Source organism: Sturnira hondurensis, unplaced genomic scaffold (genome assembly GCF_014824575.4).
Source record: "Sturnira hondurensis isolate 20B ecotype Veracruz unplaced genomic scaffold, ASM1482457v3 Scaffold0018525, whole genome shotgun sequence".
In the NCBI taxonomy this organism is placed as follows: domain Eukaryota; kingdom Metazoa; phylum Chordata; class Mammalia; order Chiroptera; family Phyllostomidae; genus Sturnira; species Sturnira hondurensis.
The window spans coordinates 5,904,406-5,929,244 of NW_028091156.1; the positions used below are offsets into that span (position 1 = coordinate 5,904,406).

The 24,839-nt window shown below is 45.5% G+C and overlaps 1 protein-coding gene and 1 long non-coding RNA gene across 2 annotated transcripts in view; one reads left to right on the forward strand and one right to left on the reverse strand.

Annotated features, from left to right (window-relative positions):
* Nucleotides 1–2,627: 2,627 nt before the first annotated feature.
* Nucleotides 2,628–11,704, reverse strand: LOC119003222 (uncharacterized). The gene is made up of 3 exons (XR_005069905.1): nucleotides 11,343–11,704; nucleotides 6,755–6,987; nucleotides 2,628–2,815 (listed from the first exon to the last, which is right to left on the reverse strand). It is a non-coding gene; the product is annotated as an uncharacterized LOC119003222 (long non-coding RNA).
* A 245-nt stretch (nucleotides 11,705–11,949) lies between these two features.
* RAB3GAP2 (RAB3 GTPase activating non-catalytic protein subunit 2) overlaps nucleotides 11,950–24,839 on the forward strand; it is a 52,592-nt gene continuing 39,702 nt past the window's right edge. The window contains exons 1-2 of the mRNA XM_037069478.1: nucleotides 11,950–12,198; nucleotides 22,788–22,852. Of these exons, the coding sequence (XP_036925373.1) occupies nucleotides 12,084–12,198; nucleotides 22,788–22,852 (180 nt within the window). The 5' untranslated portion in view covers nucleotides 11,950–12,083. The remainder of the gene's footprint in view (nucleotides 12,199–22,787; nucleotides 22,853–24,839) is intronic.

Below are 24,839 nucleotides of genomic sequence, written 5' to 3' on the forward strand. Positions count from 1 at the left end.
CCTCCGGACGGTGATATCAGATCCCATGTGACCCCACCACCAAGCAGAAGCACGACAACATTCCAGGACATGATTCCGTCTGATGCAGAGCTCCCTTGTCCTGTGCAGGTCTTGCTGCTCACACCGCCGCCGTGAGCAACAAGCTGCCACCTCAGGTGGAGGCAGCCTTGCCCAGGTCCGCAGCAGAGCGAGGTAGACAGCAGACGCACCTGACATTTGTGTTGCACTCCACTCCCTGCCCCCCACCCAAATGAGTGACTTCTGGGGCAGGCCACACAACACAGTCATGCACGGACATTCCGTAGCTGAAGGTCAAAAATGAAAGGAAGGGGGCGTTTTCCTGGTGAGACGTAGCAGCATGTGGTGCACGTGTGGGTGAGTCGGGTATTTTGGCCTGTTGGGTATGGGCTAAGTGGGCAGAGGTTGGGGTGGATTGTCATGAGTGGACCAGAAGGGGATAAGAGGCCTCTAAAGGGGTATTCAAAGAAGTTGAGGCCTGGTTTAAAGAGCTTTGGAATCCATAGTCACCTCAAAATGGTCATAGAGGCACAACCTGGGGGTGGAGGGAGAATCCGAACACTTGATACCCATCAGTAAGGGTAATTGTAAGTAGAACGATAGGAATAACAATAATCACCGATTGAGCTCTTACCTCGTGCCAGGTACAGTTACCACGTGTCAAGCAAGCTCATTATTTTGCCAACAGCATGACCACCGAAGCAAACTGCCCTTTGCCTCACAGTGCTCTTAACCTGGTGTCCTGGGGGGGGGTCCCATCAGGGACCTTGTCCCCCTGATGATAATGCTGAGCTCGATGGCCTCAGTCACGAGGATCTTAGCTGTCCTGCAGGCATTGGGCCACCACGGCAGGTCTCACTCTCGTTCACCAGGAGTGTCACTCACAATGACCTCTGCATTTATCTTCTCTTGAGCAGCAAGCCCCCCATTTCGGTGCCATCTCTACAGCCCCACCTGTCCCTCAGCTCATGTGCTTGCCTCACCTGGATTCTCTGCCTCTTTAGCCCTAAGCTCTTCGCCAAAGCGTGATGCTTTCGCTTCCCAACCTGCCCTATTTGTACTTGAACTTCATGTGAAAAGCTAGATGGGTCCAGGAAGTATTTGCTTTTCTGCTTCCTCAAGGGCTGGGCTCCTCCTCCTGACTTAGTGAGCTGAGGCCCACTGACCACTGCCGGCCCCCTCTGCCCCATCCCCAAATGACCCCCAGCTCTTCAGTTTGGAAGAGGCAGAGCGAGGCTGTGGGGAGAGGGGGAGAGTTCTTTGCTCCCAGCTCTCTGAAGTAAAGAATGGCTCCCCCCACCATCATTAATACTGAAGAAGAGACTCACTCTCCCTGGCCCATCTAGGACTCGGTCCTGAGGGGAACACATCATTTGCCAAGGAGCGCAGGGTCATAAGGGTAAATATGGTATCTTTTTTGTACCTGTTTTTGTACCAAAAACAGGTAGACGGACCTGCCATTCACAGAGGATGTACTTCAGTGGTCCTTTAAGAGGGACATCATTTTAGAGCCAGACTGTATCTTAGGAGGGTATTGCTCAAGTATCACATGTTTGGTAACTCGGTAAATGGAAGTTAGATTACGCACTTGGGGGTCTCCCAGTAAGGCAAAGATGGAGGTGGCATTAGACCCTTATGGCCCAGGGGTCAGACCGGTGCTGCTTCCATTACTCCATGCTCCCTTCCCAAGCTGTGTAGAGGTGCACTGGCCCCTCTGGTTCACATCAGGGTCAAGGTCACATATTGCAAAACAGCTGGATGTTTTGAGAGGTAGGTCTTGTTATAGACAGAGCAGAACCAACTGAAGCACATGACCTGTGCTCTAGGCCTCACTAGCAACGTGTTCATTGTGGGTGAGCTAACCGGGACAGACAACAGTGAGGATACAACACACATATAAAATCACTATTCACCACTGAGACTGGTCTTGAAAGATGGACTCTTGGCTTGGCCCTTAGTTTAGGGCCAGAGGAAAAATGATACCACCCTACACCCAGTCTGAACTGTCTCTGTACTAGTCAAAATTCTTCACTGTTGCAAAAATCTAACTCGAACTACCTTCAAAGAAAACAACACAAAGGAACTGGTAGGCTCCCAGAACTGGAATCATAGCTGGGCAGCTCCAGGGAAGTGAGAAACCACAGGAGCCAGGGCCGAAGGGCTGGATTCCATGCCCCACCTGGCTTTTCTCTCTGGTTGTGTAACCCCCCTCCTTTCCAGGAATGCCTTCTCTCTTTGGGTGGAGGGATGACCACGGTCATTTAACACCCCCTCCTTCTGGCACCGGGAGCCCCGAGGCAAGACAGCTGTTCCTCCAATTTCCCACTCAGAAATTCCAGGGCAGGACCCCGATCGGCCAGCTGGATCTCATACCTTCTGCTGAACCCGCCCCAGGTCTGGGAGAAGCCGGAAGCTGTGATTAGCCAGACTGGTGTTACTGGTTGGTGCTCCTGTGATGGGGAAGGAGAGGAAGGACACGTACAGGAGGAGTCAGGGGTAATGGGGAAGTTTGCTTCTATAACCAGAAGACTGTAGCTAGACCCAGCACCGCCCACTGTGCCTTTTTCTCCATAGGGGCTGGAATTCAGCGTAGCTGTTGTTACCTCATGCTCCTCCTCCCTCCGGCCCCTGTGCATCGATGCGGACCACCAATAAACAAACTTGGGTGATGACACTGGCGGGCTGAGGAACTCTGAGCACGTGAATCAGCCTTGTCAAACCTGATCCATATCAGCAGACCCCACTAGGACCCTCCAAGAACAGGCAGGCAGGGGGCCGAGTGCTGTCCCGAAGAGTTCTGGAAGCAAAAGCAAGAGATCTGGGTTTTGTCATTGATCAACTCTGTAGCCGTAGGCCAGTCCCTTCATCTCTGAGAGTGTATAAAACACCCAGGCCCAGGAGATCTCCGAGATCCTCGGAGCTTGAAAGTCCTGCAGGTGTGGGTCAGGTGCAGCTACGGAGTGTGTCACTGCCCCCTCTAGTGGCTCATTTAAAGCAGGGCGAGCGCTCCGAGTATCCCAGTTTCGAAAAAGAGGGATGACTTCCTCCACAGAGCGGGACAGGCACGTTCCCGTGGAACAAGGTTAAGAAGACCACCACTGCTTTGTCACTCGAAGCCCCAGAGAAATGCAAAAATAGAGACTTCCCTCAGCATGGAAACATGTCGCCACCCTGACATGCATTCATCAGAACATCATGTGTCTGTCCATCCAGTAGAAATAGGAAACGGATAGGAAAAAAAAAAAAAAACCAACCCACTTGTGGGAGAGTGTTAAATAGCTCTGTGGACAAGAGAGGATGAAAAGAGGTTAGTGTCCCAAATACTATTGGTCAAAACGCCTTTATTCCAGAAATGTGTATTGAGCACCTACTGTGTTCTAAGCACTACTTCTGAGCTACAGCACAGCTGAGGGCAAGAGAATTTACAGGTCCAGCCCTCCCCGGTTTTATATTCTAATAGAGAACACAAACGATACCTGGACACGGGTAAGTGCGGTGAAGTAGGAGTCTAGGGTGTTCTCTGAGCTCATCCCAGGGAGCCCAGAGCTTGCCTTTGGCGTCAGAGATGGTCTTCCCAAGGAAATGAGTAGGAAGCTGAGTTTGGAGAGCCCCAGCAGGCCCAGGTGGATTGATTGTGTGGGGTAGGTAGTCAACGGGCAACAAGAAGCAAATTTTTGTGAACGTTAATTCAAAAATTGTAACACGCTATTTAAATGGCTGCCCCCATTCTGTGCTCCTAGGATGCAAAGATGAATAAAATACAGAATTCTTGCCCTCACAGACCACCGTCCGCGGATGAGAGAGGGGAGGGCTTGGAGCTGATAGCAGCTGGGTTTCTGGAGGTCTGTGGTTACCAACTGGGGGTAATTATGGTTTTAGTAGAAATGTGGGGGATGGACCAGGGAAAATGTGTGTCTGTGATCGCCGTACTTTAGGAACTTTGCCTTTTCTGGCCATGCATCTGATAGTGAGCCTCCTGGGAGAGCTGAGGAGTGAGTCGGCATGTGTCTCAGATGGCTTGCTGCTTACCAAGTGTTGTATCCCCAGCACAGCAGGCCCTGCCGTCTGTCGGTGACGACTGCGTGAACGAAGTCGCTTCCTTAAGACCCTCCCCCCAGCCTAGTCTGTGGCACCCATTCCGAATGTGCGGTGCCCACGGATACGGAGATCCAAGACGGAGGGTGGAAGCTGATGTCAGGTCCATGCTTTGCCCAGGGAGGTTTCCGAGTGAGTGTGTAACGAAGGCGCGGTTGTGTGAGTGAGTGAACGGCTCAGACTGAACTGTGTCAGCACGTTTATCAAAGACAGGCGGATCGTGTGTTGGAAATGAAATCACTTTGAACACACTAGAGGTCTCATCATTTAAAGGAAGAATTATTATTCACAGTGGCCAACTTAGGAAAACAAATGACGTATCCTTCGACAACTGGAGAAGGACAATGTGGTATATACATGATGGAATACTACTCAGCCACAAGAAAACATGAAATACTGCCATTTGCAACAACATGGATGGACCCTGAGGATATTTTGTAACATAAAGAGAGACTGTACGTTTAGTAAAATGGCAATGATCTTAATGTTTGTGTTCAGAATGCACCTTGGCAATCTGTTTTAAGTGAGTAACAAGTACAGTGAAATCAGATGGAAGGTAGGATAAATACATGTTTGCCTTTGAACTTCTTACATTATTAATGAGTTCATTTATTAGAACATACTTAAGGTGTTCTCTTCATATTTGTTACTGAGTTTTGTTAAATATTTTATCTATACATCTATGGCCAATAAGGCTAAAGAGTTGAAGTCGTGATGTATAAAGCATTTGAAGACTTTCACTTACTAAGATATTAACGTGCATTAACCAGGGCTCCACTCAGCCCTGAAATATTTATTAATACATCAGTGAATTATTTATTCCCTTGTTTTATTCATTGCTTAACATCTCGGCACTTCTGAGCATTAATTTCTTTAAGAAAACAGAATCTCAGAGTGGATTTTGCCAGGTCTAGAGCTTCATGTAATACCTTACCCAAAAACCTGTTCTCTAAAAGGTATGTGTTTTCAGGGAACTGATTGAGCCAGAAAGGCTTAGCTTTCCCAAGTCTGCACACAATGAGTGTGTAGTTAGTGTGCAAAGACATAGTTGTGATGGGGAAAGGAGGGAAGGGGGGCAGAGCAGGCAAATGAAAATAGAATACAAATGAATGCCTAAGGATTAATAGTATGTGGCTACATTAGTTAATGAAACGTAAAATGAGATTACACTTATTTTTAAAAAATAAACATGGGTGGCTCATTTCCATACAAACTCTACATTGATCTCATACCATCATCAATGGCCGTAATTTTTTTAATGGCCCATTATTATACACACCACAGAGTCAGAGTCGGTTTTCTGATTAAACAAAGGCTGGCAAATCATTCCCTGATCTCGAAGGCGAAGGAAGGCACCCGGTGCGTGAGACTCCTAGAGCTGTGTACAGCACAAACTAAATAATACACATTTCTTCTTTTTGCTCCTTTTCTATGTAAATCGTCCCCCTTCGAGCATTTGGTGATAATAGCAAAACTGCTTCACAGCCTCCGTCAGGTTTCTATCTGATGAACACCTGCTCAGTCCTTCTGCTCTCAGCTGAGGTGATGCAGTGAGGACGCCCCCCTGGTCTCCAACGTGAGGGGCCCTTTGAACGCGCTCCCTGGTGCTGCTCCTACCAGTGCACTTTCCAAATGGAGTTATGTTGCCTGTTTACCTTGGTCTGCCATTAGAGTCTATGTCTATTAGTGCAGGTGTGTGTTTCTTTGGTGTATTGGGTATGAGACATGTCTATGTTTTTTTCTTGGGACCTACTAGGCTTTTAGGAAAATGCATTACATGAATGATGAAAAGGATGAAGGGCTGTCGCCAAGGGAAACAGGTCACATCCCTGCCCTTGAGGACATCACCACCTAGTGGGGGAGAGAGAAATGCGGATAAAGCACAGTCTAGGTGCTAAGTTTTGAAATAGCTCCATAGCGAAAAGCTACGGGGGTCCACAGTGACCAGTTCTACCTGGGGAAGTCAGGTCCCTCACCAAGGAGGTGATTATTGGAGCTGGGTTTGGAAGAATGTCAAAGGCTCCCGGGTAGAGAAGAGGCACATAGCAGATGCTCAGTAATGAACTACTTTAGAGATGTTCCGAGCATACCGCTATAGTCCCGAATGGTCAAAACTTCCAGGTGCCTATCTGGGCAAGACAGGAAAGAAAGAATGGCCACTAACAAAGGGTTTTACTAATAAGGACGGTGGGAAGGACCGTATTGGTAAAAATGAATCAAAAAGGCCATTGTCAAATATAATCAAGACAGTGCCTACCAGCAGGATAATTATCACTATGAACTACTGGAAAGAAGCCAAATCAACAAGTGTGAGAGACTTGATTGCCTCATGCCAATCCACGTAGGAGGAGGAAGCAGAGAGCCAGGGAGAGGGCGTGTCCTCTGGACACAGCTGGGAGGTGCCTGGACTAGGGCGCATCTGCCAGTCTGTGGGCCAGGGAGGAACAGGAAGCTAGCATTCAACACGAGTCTAGCTGCTCCTGGAAGCTGGCAAGTGTGTTGCGTGGAGCTGGGTCACGTTAACACACAATCACTCCCAACCCTCAAAACCTTGTCCCCTCCCTGTGGCCCTTTTGACTGCAGGCAAGCTGTGGAAAATGGTATGCATGAAGAAAACGAACAACAAGGAGATTTTTCTCACCTTTAGGCGAGTGAAGAAGGGCTGATGCGTCCTCAGTTTCTGGAGGAAATGAAGTGTGAGGAAGTTCACAATCTCTCAGGCCACCTCTTCAGACGCACCCCAACCAGAGCGTCAGGCTTCCCATTCTAGAACCAGCAGCTTGTGTGTCTCTGTGCACTGGAGTTATTGCTGCTGTCAAGCATTGTGAGATGTTGTTGTCTTGTTTTAAATAATCCTCACCCAGAATATGTTTACTGATTTGAGAGAGAGGGAGAGAAGCACTGATGAGAGAGAGAAACAGTGATCGGCTGCCTCCTGTATGTGCCCTGACCGGGGACAGAACCTGCAACTCTTTGGTGCACGGGACAGCACTCCAACCAACCAACCAACCCACTCGGCCAGGGCATGATTTTGTTTCTTTTGCTGGGTAACCTTCTCCCCTCTCCCTTCTGCCATCATCCTCCAGCTAAAATCGATTCCACTTTGAAGACTCAGTCCAAACCCTACCTCCAAAATGCCTTATCGGAACCCCGAGGCTGCCTATTTGCCTCTGCTGGTTTTACTGGCTTACATCTTGGCAACCCACTGCCTCCACCAGCACTGGGTCTTATACTTACGCCCACAGGAGCTCTGGCCACTCCTGGCACCTCAATGAGCAGCCAGGAAATAGTTCGTAAGTGAACAAATGAAAGATTACTGTAAGGTGTTATTGGTACATTTACTAAGTGGCACGATTGAACCGATGCCTCGGGAAGGCAGCCGTGTGGAGGGTAACTGAAGGGGAAGAACACCAGCATCAGAAGCAAGAAGAATCAGGGCCCTAAAAAAACCCCAGCCCAGACAAGTGGTCACGAGGGTCTGGATGACAGAGATTTTGGCCCAAAATACATACTGGAAAATATACTTTCTTGTATTCGTAAAAACACTTAATACTTAGTGAAGTTGTCTTTCTAGTTGGTAAACGCCATCAAAAATAAAACTCTGCTGCCCCTCGCTAAAATGCTTCTCCTTTAGGCTGAGTGAAAGGCAAAGCTGGTCACAGCTGGCCTCTGCGGCTGTTTGAAAATTAACCTCTCCCACGGCGTAGTTACAGAGTGTCTGCCAAGGAAACAGTTTGGCTGATCTGCAGGCGGGGTCATCACGTGAGACTTCCTACCTGCTCCGCGCAGTCACCTGACCAGCAGTCACCTGACCAGCCTTCACCCACTGTCAGTTCTTCGTGGAGGTCAACACAATAGCTTCGCCTGTTCACAATGTTTTCTCCTCCCGCCCTTGACCTCCGTGACACTGTCCTTCTACGGGCGGTTTAGTCCTTCGACTGCTTCCTCCCCATCCACACCAAACACAAACCAATGAAAAGCAAGCCAGTCTTCCCAGCTCATCTGTGAAGCCAACCCTTCTTTTATACTCCATGGGACTAGTGTCATTTCCATTCCCGCCCTTCATCAGAACCTCCATAGGTGACATCATCAGGAGCCTGGCCTCATTGATTCCATATTTCTAAACTCTCTTTATAAAAAAAAAAACATAACTTAAAAAATCTAGCTCTTCTGCGGGCACTTCAAATTCAACAAATCAAATACTGAATTCATCTTATTACTGTTTCTCCTCAAGTCCACTCCTCTTGCGTTCTTCGTTTTGGTTCTGATGTGGCACGGCTATCTCTCCAGTTCTTTAGGTACAAAACTTGGATGCCATCTTGGGTCTCGTCTTCCCTCCCACCATCCACACGTAATCATATGTCAGCCGTCCTCTGACTCAGCTTCCAGGGCGACAGTGCCCTTCCATTGCTATTGCCTCCCATGGAGAATGTTGTGATGAGAATCTGAAGCGTCCTTCTGCCTCCAGTCGGGCCACAGAGTGCTTCCCCATCATGACCCAACTCCCCTAACAAAACAGAACAAAACAAAACAAAACAAAACACAAGACCCTTCATCTGGCTATACCTTGCACACAGACACAAATTCAGATTTTGAGGGTCTTTATAATCTGGAGCTAATCTGTTTGTACCTCTTCCCAATGAGCCCTTTTCTCCAGCACAAAGTGAGCGATCAAAATTAGGGTCTCCCTGATTTCTCCCACAAAGCCAGCTCCTCACACTCTGCGTTTGTCAGTCCTTTGAGTCTGCCTGGTTCCCTCGGGCAGTAGTGAGTCTCTGGCAGGCTAGCTCTTTTCTCCCCACTGCGCCTTTACTGTAATAAGACAAATGTTATCCACCCTCCGTGGGTGTTTGTCGAGTACAACTAGTTAGTTGTTCATAGACCTTGCTCCTGTTCACATTTCAACGCAGACTTCCAGGATGACCTGCGGTCCAGTTATGATGGAAGCCTTCCAAGTCCCACTGCTGTCCTTCTGTCCACTTAGAGGGCTTCACGCTCACTCCTGCCCACCCAGGCTGCTTGCTGGGATACCTACACGGACCACCCCGCTGGAGCCACTCCAACTCCCGGACCCTTCCCTTCCAGTTTCTCACCAAAACCTGTGCATTCCAGAGATGGACTTTAGAGTTCTATTTCTCCATTTTCTAGATCAACACAATAAGGTCCAGGAAGGTGACATGAATTGCCCAAGTTCATGTGAGTACATTAGCGGTCTCTCTGAGACAGACCTTCGGTCTCCTGACTCCGTGTCCTGCTGCTCTTTCTTTCACACTTTGCTGCTATCCTGGGTCTCAAGGTCTTCAGCCTCAGGCTGCTGGTGAAGCCTGGCAAGGACCTGCTGCTAACTGTGCTCAGTAAGCACCTTTCTCTTAGCAATGGTGACCAGTGCTCTGACTCAGTGATGGACGCCTGAGAGGGTTCACAATAGGACCCTCCTGCAATTATGTTGGTCTCATCGCTTCTCTCAGCTCCTGAATTCACGGCTCAGGGAGAGGCGGTGTCTGTGCTGGGCTGTGTAAAGCCAGCGCATTTCCTGCAATGTGCTTTCTTAGGACTGCGCAGTTAGCGGCATCCACCATCTAACACAGTCCTCCCTCACTGCACAGAAACCGAGGCGGCAGAACTCCAGAGGCATCCCCTGGAGCTTTACAACTTCCTGGGGGAAGAGTTCAGTTCGCGAATGTGTTGTAATTTCTGTGAAGGGTATCTGAAGTCCTTAAAAGCATTCATGAATGAGCCTTTTCAATACCACTTGGACGGAAGTCAGGAACTTCACCATTGAAACTGAGCGGTAATGAAATTCACTATCCGCCACACAAGAGATGTATGAATACCCTGGCGCACAACAAAGGCCAGTTGGATCAGCCAAGGGCAGTCGCTTCCACACAACGCATTTACCTGAATAGGAACTTGCATGTTTTTCAGGCAATGACTCTGTGTGCTTCCCAAAAGTGTCACATGTTCTCAATCTACACCATAGAGCTAAGCGTCTAAATTTAAATTTTACTCTACTTTGGTATTACTGTCCTATTTGGGGGTTTAAACATCAGAACTGGATGATCTGAGGAAGCATGCCATTTTGGGGGGAGGGGATAGAAAGCGGGAGCACTGAAAGCTTGCCTTTTCTGCAAGCTTCAGATACAGAATTACAGGTCTGGGATGCATAAGGAAACTCACAGCATCCCTAATGCAAGCGTCTATTTTATAGGGGAAGAACTGATCCCTGGTGACCGGATAATACAGGAATTATCGATCCTACTTTGTGAAATTTGTTCTACTCTAAGAACAGGAATTACTGAAGTCGGAACCTGGGCACTAAATTGTAATTGTTATATTATTAGGACTAATTTTGTGCACACAGCCCTGACAGACATGAAGGCTGTGGACTTCATCTACATGCCTTCAATTTATTTCTATCCCATTTTCTGCCATCCGAAGTGGATGGCTGCTTTAGGGTTCTTGAGGCAAGTATATGAGTGTTTACAGTGCTTTGGGGTAACATTAAAATAATTCCTTCTCTGGTTTTTACTTTTTAGAAAAATGATTGAAATGAACTTCGAGTCTTCTCACTTAAATTTCTTTATTTAAAAATTGGGATAAGACACACTTTCTAGATGACACTGTGACTATCCAATTGGACACAGTATAGAAAAATACTTTTAAAAATATAAAGTGCTTTCCTGGCTGGTGTAGCTCAGTGGATTGAGTGTGGGCCATTGTGGTTCGATTCCCAGTCAGGGCACATCCCTGGGTTGCAGGCCAGTTCCCAGCAGGGGATGCACGAGAGGCAACCATACATTGATATTTCTCTCCCTCTCTTCTTCCCTTCCCATCTAAATATAAATAAATAAAATCTTTAAAAAATATAAAGTGCTTTGTAAAAGAAGGGGTAATTCTGTTTACTGTATGTTCACATACCATTCCATTTATTCCTTCAGCAGTATTTATTAAGCACTATGTGCCAAGTCCTACAATAGACAGCCATGGACCTAAAGTGGCGTTAAATGATATCCCAACTTCCAGGAATTTACAACAAAATCTGTACCTGATCCTGGCAACTGTGCATCCCCAACTCCCAATAAAACAAAACAAACGAACAAAAAAACTAGGCAAGTTTCCTTGTCATGTTCAATCTTAGCACTTTGTACTTCTTTCCTTCCCTACCATTAGCAGTTAAATAGTTCATATCAGTTAAATAGTTGAGTAATTAACTGCTTCTAGAATTTTACCTCCATGGGAACAAGCATTTAATCTCTCTTGTTCTCTGCTTTATACTCCATGCCTCGCCTGTCTGGATAGAAAGGACGAGCAACACATTTCTTGAATGGGTGGATGGGTGAATGAATGGAAAATCAAATGCAGGTCGACAGAGAGCGTCAGAGTGTGTGTACCACGGTGCAACCCGCGCTGTATTAGGCGTGCAGAGCACCACGGCGATTTGTAGGTGGAGCATTTCAAGCTAACTTTGACGGAGACGAAAGTCATCTCCGCAAACTCGGACACTTGCATGACACCGTCCCCCACTGGCCTGCCACTGGTTTAACAGGGATTATTTCTGAAATATCAGGACACTGCCAATAGCAAGGCATCGATAAGACCGGTCAAATGACAAAGGCCGAGGCGGAGAACATCCAATGAGACGCTCTTTAGCTAAAAGCCACAGTGAATAAAAACGCTCGATGCCGGGCGGAAGCGCAGACCCCCGACCGAAGTCACTCTGAGGCTTCCCCGTCTGCCGCACCCCCAGACAGCAGCTTGTCACGTGACGCGACGCGATCGCGTCACCGGGGCCGCTCTGCGCACGCGCCGTGCGCCGGAGCGGAGGCCCGGCGTGCGCTGACGGCTTCCGGTTCGGTTTCCCCGCCCCTCCGTGGCTCCAGCTGTCGCGGCTGGGCTGTGGCGGCCGAGGGGTGGCGGGGGGCAGGGCGTGGCCAGGTAAGGTGAGTGCACCGGCAGGGCTCCCCGGAGCCATGGCCTGCTCCGTTGTCCAGTTCTGCTACTTCCAGGACCTCCAGGCCGCCCGCGACTTCCTCTTCCCTCACCTGCGGGAGGACACCTCCGGCGGCGCCCTGCGGAGGGACCCCAGTAAGTGCCCCTCAGCTTCGCCTCTCCCTTTCACGGTGGGTTCGGGTCTCCGTCCGGCCCCGCCGCCTCTGCCCGGGGGGACTTCTACTTCCCCCTACGCCTTCCAGCAATGATGCCCTGCTGTCCTCATCCTATAGCCCCCTCCTCCCTGGCCGCGTCGGTGTCGCCTTCCTGTCGCCCTAGCTTTCTCCTAAACACCTCGCTCTCCGGCCAGAAACTTCGTCCTGCTTCCTCTTGTCGCTGCCCACTCCTAGCTCTGTTCCCGCGTCTCGCCGCGTCTCCCTTTCTTCCCCACCCGGCGTTGCCTGTTCCGTGATCGCCTCTCCTCCCCGGGCATTCCTTGCCAGCTGTTGGCAGGCGCTGCACCCTGATGTTGGCCTTCATCCCGGCTCCTCCATCCCTGGGTCTGCGGCCTTAGGCTACCTGCCCTTCCCCGAGGGTTCATTGTCGCGCACAGCTCTCTTCTCCCATCCCCTTCCCTTGCCTCCCTTCAGATTTAGAGAGTAGATGGCTGATAGATGGGTGAGTGACTCCTAAGGTGGCGAATTAAGCGGCTCCTAAAACAGGGTAATAACCTGTCAGGAGGTGAGCGAGAATCTACAGCAAAAACTGAGGTGACAGGAAACGTGTCATTTACGTGTAAATTACAGCAACGCGGCCATGAAAAGTTCAGGTGTTTCATTGAGGCGAGAAGCCTTCCACCTATTATTATCATCAAAGAGTGTGAAGCCTTTGCCCACGGAGTATACAATTGTAAGTCTGGTTTGTTAGATCCTGCCTAGTTCTCAGAATTTCCCACAGGTCTCCTACCGAAAGAAAGGGTGTGTGTTTTGTGTTGGTTTTCTTCCTATTTCCGATCTGAAGCACATTTAGGTTTGTAGCGAGGCATTGTCACTTTGGGCTCTGCTGGACTCGTGGTCCTAATGTATTTATCTGCAACAAATACATTAGCAGCTCCCATGCAATGCGACTGAGATATGTACATATATAAACATGCATACTACATATGTACATACAAATATACATCTCTAAATACAGGCATATTGATGTGAGGTACGAGGGCATTCTTCCCTGAAGTGGTACTATTTAAGCCTACCTTTGGAGTACTAGTGAAATGAATAAGAGAGAGATGATAACGTGTGCAGAGGGAGGCAGGCCTGGACTGGCATGTTACTGAGAGACCTACGAAAACCTGAAAGAGAAGAACAGGGAGCTGGATAATGAGAAACCTTGTGAAAGCAGTGGGTGCCTCTGAGACACCTGAAGCTGAGAAATGACAGGGTCAGATGGGAACTCTATGTAGTCACTCAAGTTTTTGAATTGCTGCTGTGTGCTTTGACAGCTGTGTGCAGAAGAGATGGGACGCAGGTAAATGGAGTGGGAGACAATTCCAATAATCCGTGTGAGAAGTGATGTGATCTTGAACTGAAATAGCCAGAGCAAGACTTGAAAGGCAGGGCTAGAGTAGAGCACTATTAAGGAAGTAGAACCTGCAGGACCTAGGGGAGCCTGGGTGATGGGGGTTATTGTAGCTGATGAGTGAGAGGGGGTTAAGGATGCCTTTGGGCTTCTGATCTGAACAAGGGTATGGAGAGAGAGAGAGAGAGAGAGAAGCAGATAGGTTTTGGACCTTTTGCATGTTAAGTGTTGGTGGTATGTCCAGGTGAGGGGGTCCAGTCGAACACCAGATAAAGGGCCTGAAACTTAGTAAGGATTCCTGGGTCAGAGATGTTAATTTGGGAGTTATCGGCAAAAGGTGTCAAATCAGTTTGAAGGATTATGTGTACAGTCATGCCCCATGCATTGTTGTGTGAACATCATCGAGGGCACTTGCACAGACCTGGATGGTACAGCCTGCTACTGTAATTGTGTGTGCCACACTTTTATACGACCGGCAGTGCCGTAGGTTTGTTTACTCAAACTTGGAAGCGATGCATTGTGCTGTCACATTAAGATGGCCACAGAGTCGCTAGGCAATGGGGATTCTTCAGCTCTGTCATAATCTTATAGGACCACCATCATATATGTGGTCCATCATTGATGGAAACCACTTTTATGGTGGGTGACTGCATAGTGGCATGAAGTGAGTCCCAAAGTGTTAAGACTCAAGTCGAGGTTAATTGGAAGAAGACTGACAAAGAGTTACAGAGGAGAACCAGGTGAGTGTGATACCCAGCAGCGGAGGCAGGACAGACTTTGATGAGAGACAAGAGCGGTCAGCGGAGGCAAATGCAGCAGAGGTCAGCTAAGATGAGGACAGAATGGAGGTGACTGGAAGTTCAGAACAGTTTTGGTGGAATGATGGGCACAAAAAGCACTTTTACAGCATTTTGAGGAGTTAATGTAGTTGACTATTTCAAAGATCCAGGTGTGAAGGATAGTAGATACGGGACTGTAGACGGGGGATGCAGAGAAAAAGAACACGTTTTGTGTGTCTCACTGCCCTATCCAGGCTACTATCTGCTCTCCACTGGCCAGTGGCACCAGACTTCTGACAGATCTTCCTGCGTCCACTCTTGGTTTCTTGTAATTCATTCCCAGAAGCAGTCAGAGTGAACTCTTAAAGACCCGTATAGTATAGATCACAGCATTCCCCTCTTTATAATTGTCTGTGCTTGCGAGTACATTTAATATAAAATCCAAAATTCTTGCCTGGCTTACAAGACTCTGAGGCCCTTCCTCCTGCCACTTCCGGCACTGCATGCTCCTCTCCCTTATTTCTTATGCTTCAGACATACTTTGTGTTGTTGAACCAGCCAAGCTCATTTGCACCTGAGGTCTTTGTCCTTGCCCTTGTGTCTGCCTTGGATGCTCTATGCAGGTCTTTGCACACCAGCTGCATCTTGTCATGCAGGTCTCAACTCAGATGTCAGCATCTCAGGGAGGCCTTTTCCACCATCTAATCTAAAGTGGTCACTCTTGCCTCCTTGGGTCTTGTCCGTTACTCTCTGTCATATCATTTTGTTTATTTCCATCACTGTGTCTGCCATCCAGTATGGTAGTCTCTACCACCTTGGACTGGTGAGCCCTTGAAATGTGGCAAATACTACCAAGGAAAAGAGTTTTTAATTTTATTTAAATGGCCAAATGTGGCTGATGGCTACCATATGGTATGGCACAGTTAGCAGTGCTAAAATGTAGGCACATGCAGATTGAATAGTTGTCCAAGGTCACACAGTGAAGGGAAGCCTTAGGATATGAACTCAGTGCAGGCATTGGGATATAATCATATCCCACACATCTAGGCTAATTTGCAATATACCTATGAGTTTGCAAATATTTAATTTATTACTCTTTTAAATCAAGTTCTTAGGTTTATGTTTGTTGGTGTTATTGTGGCTACCATCAGTTCAGGTGGAAAATAAATGGAGAAAGAACCTCTTAATGAGTGAGCCCCTTTGCCAAACCTACATTTTTACAGTTAAAACAGTGCTTTAATTTACAAATAAAAGTCAGTAAAATAGCTTGCCCTGCTATAGATAGCTTACTTGGAATTCTAGGAATGGCTAGGGCCATGGATAGTTTACTTGGAATTTTAGGAATGGCTAGGGCATGGATTTCAGTAGTTACTCCTTTGCAAAACATCAGGTTTTGTAAAAAGCTCTTTATCAGAATCTGTGCAGATGTATGTTTTTTTCTCAGTTATCTGCTTCTAACAATAATTATAAATCAAGAAAGAAGACAGATTTTAATACTGAGAGCTTTATGATCACAGGAAAACCACTGTTTTTCCAGTTCATATCTTATGCAGAAAAATTTTTGACCTGGTAATAAAAATCTATATTACATTAGAATAACATTCTTTGCAGAAAATGGAGTGGGAAACAGAAGGAGAAATAAGATGTTATAAAATTACTCTTAGAGAAGATTGTCATTTTTCTTAATGAATGTGGGTGGGTGTCATTTCCCGATAGTATTCAGAATCCACTGAATTTGAAAGGATGCTATAAATGTATATTAAAATATCTGTGTTCACAGTGTATAAGGAAGGAATTACGTCTTTTGTGCAAAGGATACATACTAGGGAAGAACTCTGGAAGTATCTGTAAGCAAAAAGTTTGAAGACATTCTTCTGTAGGGCTCAGGCATTCACAACCCTTTTTTTTTGGCATCATAGCATCCATAAAAAAATGAGAATGGACCCTGAATAGTAAAAATAATTTTGAAAAAGAATAAAAATATTGGGGACTCAGACTTCCTGATTTTAAAACATATTGCAAAGCTACAGTAATCAAACTTGTATGGGGCTGGCATTAAGACAGGCAAATAGACCAGTGGAATAGAATAGAAAGCTCAGAAGTAAACCCTTGCATATATGGTCAAATGGTCTTTGACAAGAATACCAGACCACTCGGTGGGGAAAATTTCATGTCCATATACAAAGGAATGAAGTTGGACCATTATCTTATACCGTGTACAACAATTAACTCAAAATGGTATTCCTTTCTGTGGTATGTATGCCAATGTACATACATACTTGTCATCATTTTATGTCATCAGTTTCTTTGACTTTTGGTTTTCTAATAAATGAAAAGGTGGTTCTCATGTATTAAGATCATAAGCAGACTTTATCTGTATTTTTTTCAAAGCAAAAAGTAATAGCACGATTAAGCTGGTGTTGGAAGAATTTAGTTTAAGAAAAGTTTTCTTGTAGGGACAGAATATTAAAATGGATTTAATAAGGAAGGTGTCAAGTCGGCTTCTTTCGACTATGCAGACATTAGCTTTAGCTGGCAGGGTTTACATACCCTCAGCTAACTTTCATAGTGGCCCGCCTTCCCTCACCTCATTAGCTATGCATGACTAGTCTGCTGTTTGGGATATAATAATCAACATAAGAAGTTGTAGGGAACAATTATAAGAAATATGTAAGTTCTTTGTAATTATATGCTATATTATTGCTCTTTGCAAACAAAATAGTAGAAAGTTGAATAGGCATATTAGATTCCTTGAAGTCTATATGTTATTTTGTTTTATTGTTTTTTGTTGTGTCAGAAGATTTCTTAGGTTTATTTGAGGGGGGAGGGAGCCTCTTTAATGACCCTTTTCTAGCAGGAGGATATGCTTTTAAAGATGTTTTCAGCCCTGTCACTTTATCGACTGGCTGTCAGGACCTGTGTTCTTATGTGATGGAGGAGGTCACTTCTTTGGCAACACTAGTCATTAAAAAGGGACCTTAAAGATCTCTTCTGATTTAATCATGATAATTTGAAAGCGTTAAACCCCGGCTATTGAAAATGAGGTAGCTTCCTCATTTTAGATTGCTACACGTTGTTAATGTGGTGGAGGGCATATGCTATTTATGTATGAAACTTATTTTCCCATTTTCATCTCCCCAGTAATAGAAAAAGGCTAATAATTCCGGGGGCATAGAAAATTAAGCAGCAGAGTCTCTATTATTCAGTCTTTACTTTTTTTAAACTTTGTATTGCTGCGTGATACTTTTTCTTGCTTTGGCCAAGAAGATCCAAGTAGGTTTTGTTGGGCCCCTGAATTATTTACAGGTCGTAGCTTCTAGAGGTTCTTCCTCTTTGTAGAAACAAGTACATCATCTCGTTTTTTTTCTTGTCTCAGAAGGGAGGAAATGAATTTGCTTCTGTGCTAATAAGATCTTTTATTCAGCCACGGAGATTAAATTAAGTTTTCCTTTCCCTAACATTTAATGATTTCAGTTTCTCATTTAGTCCTTGATCTTGACATACTCATATTGGAAAAGGCAAATACCATCAAATTAATTGCCCACTTCCAGAATTCAATTTTCCTTCTAGCTCCAGGTTCTTCTTAAATGAAAACTGTGTACTCTGTGTGTGAGGACAGACTGTTCAAAAGCAATTCAGAATAATGTATTTTTGGAATTAAATAGAGCTATGGAAAGCAGAAGTTGAATTTCTTATCTAAATTTTTGTTGGTAGAATAATTCATTCATTGGGAATAACCCTAAAAAAGACATCTGCGACTTGTTTTGATGGTTGAACCAAAATGTGTTTTCTCGGTGGTTTGAAGGTTCCCATGAGTACATCATTTACCAAGTGAGAGACCGAACAGTTTTTTTTATACTAGTACAATCTAATCCCTTCAGGGAAGAAATTCTCTCCAGGGGGTGTTGTAGCTACATTTTGAATTTTGAAGTCATTTGTTTCATTCATTCAGGCAAAACATTTCACATGATAGAGTTTAGAACAAGGGTTTATGCTTATGTTACCATATATTGTAGACAGTTCAAACTAGTCTTCTTCAGTGATGGGTATAAAAATGTTAAGGATTGAAAAGTCAAATTATTGGTCAACGAGGAGGTAGTTGCTTTTCATTCAGTTGGTTAGAGACCAGCCCATGAATTTTATTTAGATAGAGAGCAGGTGTGATTCACGATGTGGTGTGACGGAAGGAAGAAGGGGGGTTTCTGCATAGGGGGTGGACTAACAAAACTAATGGGTGTTCTTCTTGAACGACTCCAGTCGAACCTTCAGCGATCCCCGATTTTCTGGGAATTTTAAGGAAAGATGGCTAAGAATGTGAAAAGAACAGATTTGAGAGGATGTTCACCCCCAAGAAGGGTTGCCCCCGACCCAAATTAAAGACTCTTAACTAAGCAGAAGTACGTAATTACTTGGCAATGCTTTCCCCCCCCACCAGTAGGTTGTACAGGAAATGAGGTGGGAAGCACTCAGCCGTTGTCCAGACACTGTCCTGATGTCATATTGTTGTAAAAGGCCAGCTTTTAAAGCAACATCCGCACGTGAATAGGATCATGGAAGTCACAGGATGAGGCTACATTCTCAGCCTCTGTTTTTAGATTCCCCTAATAGCCAGTATTCTCTGTTTTTAAGCTGTTTTTTGTGTAACCCATTTTATGCACTATTGGCAAAAAAGAATATTTGCATAATAGAGTACAGACACAATTTTTAGAATGCTGTGGACATTCTCCACTCCACCCCACCCCCTTTAAAACAGCGGAGTGTTGATTTGGGAACTTGGCGTTCTTTGTTTTTTCAAGCTGACAAAAAATTTGGTTGATGAGAATCACGTTTAATTGAGTGATGATTTACATTGAAAAATAGCTACTGATGTCTAATAGCTAATGTCTAATAAAGTTGCCGTTCATGTAAAGAGTTTTATTCAGGCAGTCTTTCCTTCTGGCAACTTTTCTGTGAAGGATGGTGGTCTTCATTCAGTACCACTGTCGGTGTTTTTCTCTTGGTGATTGGCCAAGGTTGTGGATAAGCAAAACGATGAGTTTGCAACATACAGGATGTGAGTGCATGAAAACAGAGTTTGCTTGGTTTGGGGGCAAAAGAAATAACCTTGGTAAAGTGCTGGCATTCTGACACTTTTTAACAGCCAAAAATAGCTGTCAGACAGCAGCCTGCGAAACAGCGTCAAATGATTTTCAGCAGAAGTCAGGAGGCTGCAGAAATTATATCATCGGCACTGCACAGAAGTAGCCACAGGGTAGTGCAGTTGGCAGATTTTTTTGAAACGTTTCCCATTTTTAAGATGACTAGATTTTGGAATGCATTTTCTTACAGAATTGTGAAGCAATTTAGGATTCCAGGCCAGGCTTCAAAGCACCTTTAACCTACCCAAGTAGTAGTTTTGTCTCACCTTCCTTTCCCCTCTGTTTGCACAACACCGTGGCTTCTTTGGAAGATGTACTTCTGTGGAAGTAGGAGAGGCCTGATGAATTCTCTCCCTCTTCTTAATAGAAACTCCCCAGTGAGGGGCACTGAGAAACGGCTGAGCTGTCATCAACACAAATGCTTCGTATAAAGAAAGCATTTCTCAAGGTCTTCCTCTTCCTGACTGTTTGGGATTGTGGCGTAAAGGGAGATTGGGTCCCTGCAGGGGCAGGAAGTCCAAATTGCTTCTGTCCTCTGTTTGATTGTGTGAGTCATTTGTGAATTGAGTCAGGTACTTTTTATACCGATATGGAAAAGAAATAACACATTTTTCATGGTTTTGTTTTGTACCACATTCAAGAGAGGTTATGTGCACAAACTATGCTCTTTGAAGGCTTACTTGCTTTTGTATCTCCAGCACTTAGCACAGTGCCCAGTACAGAAAAGATACAGTGTTTCTTGAATGGATGGATGAATGAATGAATGAATGAATGATAGCCAACCTTCAGGAAGTGCTGTAAATCCTGCATGGTTTTCAGAGACTGTGGTGATTGGATAAATACATTATTCTGACAGCAATTTTAAAATTGAATGGTGGCTTTTAGAGTGATGAGCTTTTCTAGTTACTTGGCTTTCTCGTAGGAGTCCTGGTGTGTTTCCCGAAACTGTAACTAGGGTGGCCTATTTGCCACCAGTCCCACAGTGAGGCAGTTGTTTGTGGTGCAGTGGAAAAATTAGCAGAATAAAGAGATTGCCTAAGTGAATTAGATTGCCAAAGAACAAACTGTAATTTTCCAAGTTACAAAAAAAAAATTTCCCAATCTCAGTAGCAAGGAAATGTTGCCCTTTAAAGTAATAAGCGTTCTCACTTTTGACCTTACCTGCAAGGCCCACTGCTTCCTCGTCGCGCCCTCCATGAGCCCTAGGTGGAATGAGCATAGCAAACGGGCATAGGCTCTGGAACTTGGGCCCCCTGAACTGAAACCCCACTCCGCCACCTCATCCTCTGTGATCTCTGTCACAGCGTTATGTGAAGTGATGTGTTCTCACTGTGGAAAGGGGAAGATAAGGACCCTTGCCGTGCTTGAAAGCGAGCGACGGTCCACAGTGCACTTGGGATGTGGAAGCTGCATGTGCATGGTTATGTGACCACCCTTTATGCGCGTTGCGTCTTTCTCCCACTTTGGTTTTGCTCATGTTGACCCTTTTCTTTAGTATATTTGAAAAGTTCCCAGCCCCTTCTTAAGGTCTCCGTCTGAGATGGTTCCTCACTGCGTTTCTTCATCTCTCTCACTGCCTCATCTGGGTTCCCAACGCAGTTGGTTACAGCAGTCACCAGATACCATAATTACGTGTCTGTCCCCTACGCTACACCGCACATTCTTTAAGGAGTGTGCCTGTGTTTTTCTCTGCTCCCGCCACGTGTGGCGTTTAACGGAACACTGGTTCAGTGGTTTGAACTGAACGTGTGTACGGAAGTCTTCTGTACATTGTGCAGTGTTATCAAATTGATAGTACTCTTGTAGGACTTAACATTGTGCTTGGCACAGTAGGTAGCAGTTATTTGGTGTTTAAAAACCAAAGATGAGAATATATTACCATGGAGCTAATTGAACAACGGTTCCAGATTGTAGACTTTTTTTATCATCTATATCTAATTGATTTTAGCAACTTGTAAAACCTTCTGTGTGTGAAACGTCTAGTTCCTTCTTTTCTATTGCAGGCGTCCTAGATACCAGGTTCGGTCCCATCCTCTTAGTTGATTCTCACACTGCCCCCTGCCAAGATTTTAAAGCTGATTGGTTTAAATGCAATATTTTATTTTTATTCTGTAGTATTTTAATGGCTAAATCTTCATGACTAGCATGGCAAGCTGATGTGTCAGGCACTGAGGACTTTGAGGTGTTGATTTAAATCCTCTTCCAGCCCTACTAGATGGAGGTGCTGCTGTTTTACACGCTTTTATGGCAAGAGAACTAAAGCTTACAGCGGGGGAGCAACTCACTCTAGGTCACGGAGCTGGTGAATGCTGGGCCCAGGCTGTGAACTTAGGTCATTGGCATCTGAGGCCTAAACTTGCAGTTCATTCAACTGCCTGCTCTTTTCACATTTTATTTGAACTTTATCTGTTTTTTTTTCCTTAACTTAATTTGAGGCAATATATCTAAAGTAGCTAATGGTTGACTTAGAGTAGATGATCAAAACCTGATGATTTTTCTTTCTTCTTTCTGATGTGATACCATAATTTTATTTAGATAGAGAGCAGGTGTGATTCAAGATGTGGTGTGAGGTAAAGAAGAAGAGATAAATTAAAAAACATTATATAAAAACAAGCAGCGTGAGCAGCATAAGGAATCATATTCTCCAAACATGTATGGACTTTTACCTCTTTGTTACAGTGTTTGTTGGACGTCTCATTTTAATCCACAAAAATATGCTCATGTGTAAGAAATCACAGAATATCAGAAAAAGGTGGAGAGGAGTAGTTTTGTCTTACTTCAACATTCGTTGTTTTTTTTTTTTTTATTGAGACCTTGTCTTAGCAAAAGATGACTCACTTTTTAAGACGTCTATGTGAAATTTTAAGTGTTTTTGTCACTATGTATATTGAATTTATCTAATGTCTTAATTAACAAATATTTGTCATTTTGAGATTTTTTTTAAAGTTGCCTTTGCAGTTTGATTTAAATGTGAATAAACTTGATGTCCAGTCTCTTAAGATCCAAATAACTTGCACAGTTTCACTATGACTTAGATTTGGAAATTCAGGTCAGATGTTTCCTGATTATTATGAAATAAGCAATATCCTGATATAGTATATTTTACCATTATTTTCTTCCTTTAACATCAGCATTATATTTATATAATGTTTATTATGTATGAGGCCTTGGCTTTATTATGTGTAGAGAAAACGCTTTAATATCCTTTAAGCTCTATATTTCATGTAAGTACTTTTTATCCTTTTAAAAATAGGTAAAGCAACGAACTGGGAAGATGATGGCTGGGGAGCATGGGAAGAAGCAGAGCCCCAGGAACCTGTAAGTCTTTATAGACGTGCGCTTGCTCTCTGATAGCGGCATTCTCCTTTTGCAGTGATGGTGACATATTTCGATGTCAGGCTGACATTTAAAAATCTCCGTCAAGGGCACTTTGGTATTTACTGGATAGCACTGAGTAGACACCTATTCTTGCCACTGCTGTCTGTGGTTATGAGCCACTCCAAAAGCATAGCCAGCTCCAGAGACATAACAAGAATCCGAGCAAATTTTGGCAGTTGCCTGAAACGCAGAGGTGCATGCCGTAGTCAAGGTGACAGATGTAGCCGCCTGATCAGAATAGAAGCAGACCGCGAACTCAACGCCTGCTTTCCTTGCAAGTGGCACTGGCAGGTCCTATCCACGTGCAAGGGGAGACAAGTGCTGGAAGAGGTGAAATGTCTCGAAGTCAATTTCTGGTTGTGTTGTCACCAGAAAGGGACCAGGACCAAGGTGGATCTGCCCCAGCATGGTCTGGAATGTGTAGGTTCTTGACTTTGGGCAGGAAAGATTTCCTGATGTGAGTGCAGGTGATTTTGAGAGTCAGCTTACTAAAGCTGGGGACGGTGAAACAAAAGAAGAGGCAAGATCATAGCAACAGCGGTGAGTCTCGGTGGGGCTGCCTTGGCCCTGCAGAAAGAAGGGCGCAGAGGTGGGGGAACTGAGCCACGCTGGACCACGGGGACTCAGGACACAGGTTCCGGAGGCAAAAGGAGGCCCCTGGAGACAGGTTCCGGGGGTCAGCCCGGGACGAGTTGCCACTGCCTGCCGCTCCCCTGGTTGCAAGTCTCCTGGGAACACTTCGAATTTAGGAGAAATAGAGCAAAGATACATGCCCAAGGAAGGAATGGGGGGTGGGGACGGTGGCAGGGAGGCACAGGCCTGCTCTAGGGAGAGTGTGCCCTGAATGGGTCCTTTGTCTTAAGGGTTCTTATCTGTTTTCTAAAGACAGGAATTTTAGGTGACATCTCAATCAGAATATTCATCAGTTTTGTAGGTGTGTCTGTTGATATGCTGATGTATCAGAATGAGCGTAGAAAGGAATCGGGGGTCATTCTTTGGTCAGTTTCACCTTTAACAGATGTCACCTGAAAGGGCCTGTGACCAGGCCCAGGGGTCTTCCCCAGTAGTCAGGAATATGTAAACCATTTGCTCCTCCGTGTCCTTGGTTAGGGAAAACAAGACCCTGCCACTTATTATCTGGCTGTAGTTTTCCTCATTTCCTGTCAAGGAAGTCTTCTTGCATCTTGTTAACCGGCTTCAGTGTCAAGGTGCTGCAGCTGTGAAAACAGGTAGGTCGCCCCTGGCTCGTGCTTACGGTGACCAGCAGGGAGAATAACCGTGCCTTTGCTCGCCTGGCTCAGAGGGTGTCGTGTTTGGGGGTTTCAGCAGGGCTGTGGTGGTGTGGAGAGGAGCCACGGTGGGGACAGCTCACCTGCCTGCTGACCCAGAGGCCAGCCAGCTACTGCCAAGGCCAGCGGAAAACTGTAAAACCCTCAGGGTATTTTTTATTCCCATAAGTTTGTAGGTTTGGAGTGTTGTTGTAATCTGATATGACATGAACTTATTACAAGTAATGAATTTGTTTTTTAAAATGATGCATCTGTATTACAAAAATTCATGTATTAGAGAAAAATAAAGAGTTAAGAAAAATGGGAAGTGTGTACAGGGGCGGGCAACAGCAGGTTTTACCATTGTGAACTGAAACATGGAGTGTTTCCTTGTTAATTAGTGCAGTATTTGTCGCCTGCTGTAAACCTGCTTTTGCATGCAGCGTGCTTCCGTTTGTGTTAGGAAGGGGAGGGTTGTAAATGTATGTGCCCGTATGAGCAGAAAGTGCCTGGAAATACACGCGGGGACCGACAGCCTGCGCTGTCTCTTGGGGGACAGCTGGGCAGCTGGAGGGCAGGCCTGTGGGAGGCTCTCCGGAGAGGACCTCTGGGGGGCTGCTGATTTGGCTGACCGTGGGAACTCACCTGTGCAGTGAATG